This window comes from Lepidochelys kempii, chromosome 11 (assembly GCF_965140265.1).
Source record: "Lepidochelys kempii isolate rLepKem1 chromosome 11, rLepKem1.hap2, whole genome shotgun sequence".
In the NCBI taxonomy this organism is placed as follows: domain Eukaryota; kingdom Metazoa; phylum Chordata; order Testudines; family Cheloniidae; genus Lepidochelys; species Lepidochelys kempii.
In genome coordinates, this window is record NC_133266.1 from 26,708,174 (window position 1) to 26,717,551 (window position 9,378).

General features: G+C 38.9%; 1 protein-coding gene across 2 annotated transcripts in view; it reads left to right on the forward strand.

Annotated features, from left to right (window-relative positions):
- LYPD6 (LY6/PLAUR domain containing 6) overlaps window positions 1–5,524 on the forward strand; it is a 66,616-nt gene extending 61,092 nt beyond the window's left edge. For both annotated transcript variants that reach the window (XM_073304729.1, XM_073304730.1), the window contains exons 4-5: window positions 17–147; window positions 3,736–5,524. In XM_073304729.1, the coding sequence (XP_073160830.1) occupies window positions 17–147; window positions 3,736–3,897 (293 nt within the window). In that variant the 3' untranslated portion in view covers window positions 3,898–5,524. The remainder of the gene's footprint in view (window positions 1–16; window positions 148–3,735) is intronic.
- Window positions 5,525–9,378: the final 3,854 nt, after the last annotated feature.

Sequence of the window (9,378 nt, forward strand, 5' to 3'; positions counted from 1 at the left end):
TTCTCTCTCTTTCTAGGGACAAGATATTGCTACACTCAACACATATTGGAAGCTGGTGGAGAAAGTATATCTGTCACTAAGCGCTGTGTGCCACTGGAGGACTGTTTGTCTACTGGATGCATAGATTCAAAACATGAAGGCCACAAGGTTAGGAGCAAAAGCTATCTGCTTTGGTAAAAACTGTGCAGAAATCTTCTGCTCTTAGCCAGAAGTCTGACACATACAACAGGAGGAACAACATCACCAAAATTGTAATGTCTCTATTTTTGATCAGTCCTTTGCTATATTCATGTTGCTTTGTTTCATAGAAAAAAGGGAAGTGATCCTTTTAAGCATTAGGTAAAGAGGATTATGGGCTAACTCCTGCTCCCACTGATGTTAGTGATTTAAGTGAATTTGGTCCGTGTTAAATAATGAGAGCATATAATTTGCATGAACTCTGCAGAGCTAGGCAAAATCTATAAACATTCCCCTTACAAAGACAGGAGCAAATCCTGAAATCCTTAGTCAGGTTTTACGCAGTGACAAAACTCCCTTTTCTCAGGCAAAGGAAACTTTGTCTGAGTAAAAATTGGTAATAACTGAGGAAGGATTTGGGCCAGTATGTATATATACAGATTGAAAAGTGTGAAAACATAAACACAGGAAAGAGTAACATCATCCCACTCTCCTTGAGGAATTAAAATGTTGGGTCCACAAGACGAAAGACAGGGACATGGCTAGATGTTTTTGATGGTATGTTAAAGACCCACTGGTACTGCAGGAAAGAGAACCATTCTAATGAATTTAAAAAAAAACCAACATTTTGCTTATACTATTATACTTCCTGATTTTCTCAGCCCAGTTAGTTTTAATGAGTGGGGACATTGTCCTGTGAAGTGTTTTTGTACCCTCACCAATGTAGGGCATTGGTGATAGGTGAAAGGGCACTGGCCAGTCAGTAATCATGCAGTGACTTATTTATTCCATACATGAGCTGGATCTTCTAATTTTATCAGGAATGGGTTATTTTAAAAGGCTGTTTTATTGAAAAATAAGTCAAGATTTCAAACTCCTGACACATTTCAAAAGTAGGTTCCAGTCAGATATTCCTATGAGTAACCAACCAAGCTCTGTGTTCCCTGGGGTATTCTAGCAATTTAGGGCCATAGCATTCCCTCCTGCCTGGGCCACATGAAGATCTGTGAAGTTCTCCTACACATTTGAGTCAACAGTGTGCCCTTGTTGCCAAGAAGGCCAATGGCATTTTGGGATGTATAAGTAGGGGCATTGCCAGCAGTTCGAGGGACATGATCGTTCCCCTCTATTCGACATTGGTAAGGCCTCATCTGGAGTACTGTGTCCAGTTTTGGTCCCCACACTACAAGAAGGATGTGGAAAAATTGGAAAGAGTCCAGGGGAGGGCAACAAAAATGATTAGGGGACTGGAACACATGACTTATGAGGAGAGGCTGAGGGAACTGGGGATGTTTAGTCTGCAGAAGAGAAGAATGAGGGGGGATTTGATAGCTGGTTTCAACTACCTGAAAGGGGGTTCCAGAGAAGATGGCTCTAGACTGTTCTCAATGGTAGCAGATGACAGAACGAGGAGTAATGGTCTCAAGTTGCAGTGGGGGAGGTTTAGATTGGATATTAGGAAAAACTTTTTCACTAAGAGGGTGGTGAAACACTGGAATGTGTTACCTAGGGAGGTGGTGGAATCTCCTTCCCTAGAAGTTTTTAAGGTCAGGCTTGACAAAGCCCTGGCTGGGATGATTTAGTCGGGGATCGGTCCTGCTTTGAACAGGGGGTTGGACTAGATGACCTCCTGAGGTCCCTTCCAACCCTGATATTCTATGATTATCACTTGATGGTGAGGGACAAAAGAAGCAGGGGTAAACCAGTGACTCCCCCACTATTCGCAGGGGCCTGTGCCATCTGTGTGAAGGCCATGTTCCTCTTCACCTGTTCCTTCCCCCGCCTCTCTTTTGGCCCATGTCACTACTGTTTCTGCAGGAACTATGCTGACATGGGCTGGTGACCAAAAAACCACTCCTCCAGCCCCCAAAGAGAGGAGGAAATGAGAATGTTAATGTTGACTGGATAAGTTTTCCCAAATGACATTAAATATTGATACATCATGCAGTAGACCCAGGAAGGAATTATTCGCTCCCTCTGCAAGGAGAAGTAACTTACTGTAGCCTTGAAAAGGGTGCAACTTACTTTTACCTGGTGCCTGGCCAGATCAGTGGATGATGCCTGAAAGTGGGGGGAAGCCACTCCCTCACGTCCCCCACACCTGACTCACTTGTTCTTGGTGGCATGCAACTCCTCTGTCCCCTGAGCCAAGTTCCTGACTGGTCCTACATGTCCATGCATAGTCCTATGGAACCAAAGCACAATCTTCCCTGAAATGTTCACTTGCAGTAACGCCTGCTGTATCTGGGTATGTGTCAGTCACTGGCACCAACTTTATGCTCCTTTTTTTTAACAGGGGATACTGGACAGGAATCAACACCCCCTGAAATGTTGTGGTGTTTCCACTAGGCGACACTCATCATGCGGGCCTTGCAGGGTAGTTAAAAATCCCATATGCTCATTTCTATCTATTATCCTATGCTAGCATTCAGTAATTCTAGGACACAACTGAGTGATATACCTTAAAATGCGCCCCTTCCCATCTACACTTCCAGCATTCAGGTCAGTTAAGATGCGTGGTGTCCAATGTACTTAGTTAATATTTCTGAATGTTGCTCTCAAATGTGACCGGTTGGTAACATTTAAAATCTTTTATCACTAACTGTTGTGGAACCAAACTTCTAATTCTCTCTGCCCTTGAACTCTTAATAACTAAAGAGAGTTGCTCGGGTAATTAAACTCCAAGACAGATTATGGTGGTGATCCTCCAAGACAAAAACACAAGATAAACTTTATACATGGGATTGGGAGCAGTCCCATTGAAGCTGACTTTACTTTACACACCTTTTAAGTCTTCTTTATGCTGCCAGAATGGTGTAAAGGGACCTTAATGAAACTGAGAATTCAGGCCTTTGAATAGTATTTATTCCCAATAGGCTGTATACATAGAACATGTATCTTTGTGTATTTAATTCTCCAGTATTATATTAGCCTAGATATCAGGTGATGGGTACCTAGAAAGGCCTAGATAAATTCATGATTAATTTCTGAAAGTTATGCTACATATCGCATCGACTCTGCTGTAAGCATACAGCCAAAATGGGTGTTATTTTTTAAATGGCTTACTCTGAAAAAAAGTATATTTGTTTTAAACTGAATGCTACGGCCCTCCCTATAGCAGACATCACTTGTCCAGGCCACGCATCTGTCCTAGACAACTCTCTTGCCCACCTGACCGCGTGCCAGACCCCAAATTGCTATTCTTAACACCTTAATACTATCCTAGACAAATTCAGTGTCTCCAGGCCTCTCCAGAATAAGGAGGGGTGACTGTTGTTATTTGTATTGCAGTAGTCCCTAGGAACCTCCACAGAGATTGGGACACCATTGTGCCAGTCACTGTACAATCATGGAATAAGAGACCGTCTCCACACCTAAGAGCTTACAATGTAAATGGAAAGACAGACAAAGAGTTGGGGGCAGGGATATAACATACAAGCAGAATGACCGATGTGATGGTTTGCAAACATCATGATAAATCCACTCGTTAGTCTGAGGTACTGAGGTATCTTCAAAAGTGGAATAACTCTGGTTACTGAACAGTTTTATTTCTTTCAGATCTGCACTTCCTGCTGTGAAGGAAATATCTGTAACTTGCCATTACCCAGAAATGCAACTGATGCAATATTTGCAACGACATCCCCTATAAATCAGACAAAAAGACTTTCCCAACATATATCAATAATAACGTCATGTCTCCTGTTGGTATTTACTTCATAGCGATGTCATATGGTGCCATTTGTATAGTTGGAAAAGCTCAACTGGATGAAAACCTTAGTATCGATATATGACCTTATCTTAATATATGTTCAAAATCTTAGTATTTCAACAACATTCCCAAAATTTTAATTTCTTCTTGATTTTTTTTTGTTAATTTTGGTTAGTACTGCACCTAAATGTTCCTGAAGTGTATTCTCCTGAAGGGGAGAATAATCCAATTGTTTTCACTTAATATTTTGAGTAGAAACACATTTGAAATATTTTCAAAGCTAGTGGGTCACCCATATACACTGGTACATAGAATATTCTAGAAATTTGTCTTCTCTCTGTGAAGTGGTAATATTTGTTAAAGATATATTATGCAGCTTATTTGAAGCTCTCTCATGAAGAGGTATTTATTTACTGATTCCAACAGAATAATTTGATTCTCATATCAATCTTTGGCACCTTCCTGATTTGTTTGGAAACCTCACAGTAGCTAATCTAACCTTTCAGCTCTCGACGCCTGCCCTGTCATTTTGTTGCACACCACAAACTTCCATTGGATCTGCTGCTTCTTTCACTTACAGTGATGTAAATCAGGAGTAACTCCATTGAGGTCAATGGAGTTACACCAGTATAAAAGTAGTTAGAGGAGAACTGGGTCCAATGGGAGATTGTGAACAGGCTTCAGCTGTTCACAAATGCCTTCTCTAAAGCAGTCCATCAACAGCGAAAATGTGTTTTTTTTCTTCATGAGAACCCAGAGGGGAAAAAGAAACCTTCACGTCTGACTTTTAAAATGTTTGGATGTGGTGCTGAGCATGGTGGTGTTACCTGTTGTAAAAACTCATCTATTCTATAAAGAATGACATCACACAACCTTTTGTAAGTCAAGCCTGAGACCTTAGTTTTTTAAGCTTTATTGATTGAAACATGGGCTCAAATACAACCAGCCAGCTTTAGTCTAAGAGGGGAAAATGTATATTAAAAGCTATTTGAAAGCCTCCTGTGGAATATGATGGTGCATGGCAAGGCAGCACAGCTCATAGTGCTTCACAATTTTATTTCTTTTTACAGGTAGGTGCCCAGTCCTTCAAGGTGCTTAACACTGACTCTAATTTAGCAAAGCGCTTAAGCACATGCTTACCTTTAAGCACGTAAGAAGTCCCATTGAACTCACTGTGTTTTGGAACAACCACATAGACATATTCTGGCCTGAGTCCATGCATGCCAGTCCCAGTGATGTCATTGGGGTATGGACACTAAGAGTGAGAATAAGATAAAGCTTGCCTAAATTCAACTTTTATGACAATATTTTTAAATACCATTGGAGACAGAATTTAGAATTAAATTACTACTAAATTAAGGACTGATCCAGCAATGTTCCCACTCTCCAAATTCCTGTTGACTTCAGTGAGAATTATACATCCCAAACAACTGCAGGACTATGCCTGAGGTTTTACATTTAAAAGTATATATCAAAATGTATAAAACTGTTTAGCCACATGTCAAGAAACACATTGTAGTGCATGATTGTACTCTGACAAAGAAAGGCTAGTAAAACGTCATTTATTTCTAATGTTTACTCCTGGTATATAGGGTGAAACTTTTAATAGTCTTGGCTATAATTTTGGCACCAACTGTTGTGTATGTCACTTGTAAATCATTTATACAATATTTATTTTTGTATGGTATGATTAGAATCTAATGTATTGTTTTTTAAAAAAAACATTCTTAAGAACAATTTACCCTAATAGGATAGTTGTTTTAAGATTGGGTAAAACTGTAATATATACTATGATAATTTATAATATTTTGCACCAATGTTGAAAAAAGATTAACTTGCTTTACAAGGTCAGTAGTAAATTAAAGTTTCCCTCACTGGTTTAACTTAAAACTAAAGAAAAAACTGGGTGGAATTTTGATAGATTGTACAACCGTGTAATTTTCCATGTAAGTGTTTTTGAGCTATTTTTGGTTAGCAAGAATCAACTGATAACTTGCACTTAATCAAATTACAATACAGGTTTATGCTCCGAGGCTTATATAGTGAAATGTATTATAAAGAGGGAGGAAATATTGCTGGAATCCAAGTGCTCTGTAAAAAATCTTTGATAAGAAGGTACCTTCTAAAGGGCATAAAAATTGTCCACAAACACTAATCCGGTAGAGTTTCTTCGAAATATCAATAATCTGTAGACACTACTGAGCCCAGTAAGCAATGCTCTTGTCTTAAGGCTTGTCTACGCTACCGTTCAGATCGACAGGCAGCAGTTGATCCAGCGGGGGTCGATTTATTGCGTCTAGTATCGATGTGATAAATCAACCGCCGATCGCTCTAGCGTGTACTCCACCTCAACAAAAAATGCACAGTGATGACACCGTGGTAAGTAGATCTAAGTACGTCGACTTCAGCTACGTTATTCATATAGCTGAAGTTACATAACTTAGATCGATTCTCCCCCTTGCCCCCATAATGTAGACCAGCCCTTAGTTGTAATGATCAATGGCTTCTTTTGGTCTACACATCTGTACTATTTAGGATTGTGTGAAAGATTTTTTTTATGGGAAAATTGCAAAACCTCACAATTCATCTGAACCCTTCCTCCCCATGCCCCACATATTTTTGAGGGGTTGGAGAACTTTTACTTGTGTGAAAATTCAGATATTTTTACACATTTCAGTGTGAAAATTGAGCTTTACCCCTTTTTTAAAAAAAAATAATTAATTTTACTTACAAATAAAACTGCATGAAAGTTGGCCCATTTTCATTCACAAATGGTCATGTTCTTGGTCAAAAACCATGGAATTTCAGTGTTTTCGTTGAGTTGCATCATTTTTATGGTATTGCAGTAAAATATGTGGATCTCTAATTTGAGTGACCATCTCAACAATCCCTGGTATTAATTACAAGGGTGGTTGCAATCTACTATTTTTATGCAAGGGAGGCATGTCATTTGGGCTCCTGGTGAGTTAATGGTGTGGCCTGCAGTTGCACAAAGTTTGACCCCCTCTTGAGTAGACTTTCTTAGGTTATTAAAGCCCAATCCTGTGAGCTGCTCTGCACCCTCAACTCCCATTGGCATTAGGGCTGCATAGGTCAGCCACTGAGATTGCAAGAGTAGTCTCCCTACATGTAAGCTGTATCTCTATTTTTAATACTTTTCCTATAGACATTACGTTTTTGATGCTTGATTAACGGGGTGATATTTTTAGGTTACTGCTGAAGCTTCACCAAATGTAACCAACATTTTGATGAGCTAGATGAGTAGAACCATCTTGACTATACTGCGATAGTGTCTATCTTTTTTTACTAGGGAGGGATTATGTTTTATTAGTAGTAAAGCATTTAAAAATGGATTGTACCTACCATTTGTACAGTTAAATGACATATGGCCAAATTCTGGGTGTGTCTGTGCAGATGCACTCATAGGCAAGCAGGCCCTGGGAGCCTCTCCCCAGTGGCATATATAGCTCAGTCCCTATGCAGACCTCATATCAAGGGAGTGCTAGACTGAGACATGGCTTGTGAACCCAGTAGTGCTCTCCAGCCATTGAAGGTACAAGGCTGTGTCAAGGCACATACTCACCTTTCCAAAGCAACAGGTACAGCCACTGTAATCATGTTCTCCAGCCAACCCAAGCTATTCTGATGGTTTCATCATTGCATAGATAGAATGATTCAGGCTACTTCTACTTTGCAGCTCCATCTCCTCTAACCTCATCCCCATCAGTGCATTGCAGGTGTGCAAGGACCTGTCTTGCCCTTAAAAGGAGAAGTTGGAACTGTCAAATGAAGTTGCTACCAGTTCTGTTATATACAGTTACAGGGGGTGGTCAACAAATAAGTCCATGTTACTGGGACTGTACAGTGTGGGAGATAATAGTTATAATAGTTTTAAAAAAATTAAATTCTCTGAAAACAATGTTTACGGAGACTCTGTGCATAATTCTCCTCTTTGCCCCAAACTCTTAGTGCACCAGCCAATCTGTGGATGTAGTATGATATTTTAATAGCACACAAATGTTAGATTCTACATATTTATTTTTAGGCTCTGAACAACATATCATCTTTTTAAATATCTGATTTTTAAATGTTGTAAATTTTGTACATAGTGCAAATAAATGAGGTTTTAAATATAAAGGTTGACCTATTTGTCTGATAATCTGTATGTATTTTAAATTGTTTTGATAATTCCAGCTCTTCCACTAGGTTTTCTACCTCTCTTCCTCCTCCTCTTAGAAAATAATTGCAAACTTTCTTTTGTCCTTCGTTAGCTTCTTTTAGGTCCCATTAGCAAAGGAAGAACCTTTGAAGTCAAGAACTACATTCATTGCTCCCACAGAAAGAAGTGCCCATGAGTCTGATCCATTTCCCACTAAACCTCATGTGAAACTTTTCCTTGATTTCAGTGGGTGCTGGGTTGGATCCTATATATTTATCCTCTGGCACTCGCTAAGAGAAGTCCATGGTAGTTCCATGCACAGAATACCAGCAGGATTGGGACGTAAGTGTTCCTGTGTATGAGTATATTCCGTTGAGGTCAGTAATCTTCCTTCTCATGAAAATAGTTGAAGGATGTAGCCTGTCAGTTATTCCTCCCAGGTAATTTTTGTTACTTGTAGGTTTAGGAGGAACTGCAACCATGCCAGGTTTCCAACAAGAAATCCCATATTAAGCAGTGAGTAGCTTGTGTTCTTATTGCTGTTGACATTAATTAAAATTCAGCATATAATAAAAAAGTGAATATGAGGTAGTATAAAATAGGCTTGGAAGGATTAGATTTTTAATAGTAAATGTCAGTAAACATCAATTTCTCTGCACACACACAAACCAATGAAAAAATATTTCCATCGATGATAACAGAAATTTAGAGATGCCACAGTAAGAAAAATGCTGCTTGAGAACTTATTAGAGTTTGTTTTAAGGATATTTACTTGGTATATTTTGACATGCAATGGTGACAAGTTGTGTTTTAGTGTTTATAAAGTTTTAACTTTTTGAATCTCAACATCTACTGTCTTCAAGTAATTGTTGTCAGATCCTTCAATACCTGAACCCCCTTCAATTTCCCACAGCTGTGAAAATTTAAATTGGTAAAAATGGAAAAAAATGCTTAAAAATAAACATTGATCTTATCAATTGAAATTACAAAGAAAATTGAATTCTGCCAAGCCTAAAATGAGTCAAATTTGTAATTGTTGTGTAGCTATTTCCTGCTTTCTTGATAAATTGTAATTTTCTAAACAGAGGGCCTAATTCTTCTCTCTCACCAGTTTAACACCAGTATACCTTTCTGTTGCTTTCATGTAGTTACTTCCAATTTATATCCTTATGAGCTCTGATTCAATTGAAAAAACGTCAGACACCTAAAGAACTAATTCAGACTTAAACTTCCTGTGAAGCTGATGCACACAGTTTACATCTGTTTGCTCAGAAGATACTGTATATTCTGTGCTTTCTCATTAAAGTTTCAATTTACAGAAGTAATTTTAGCT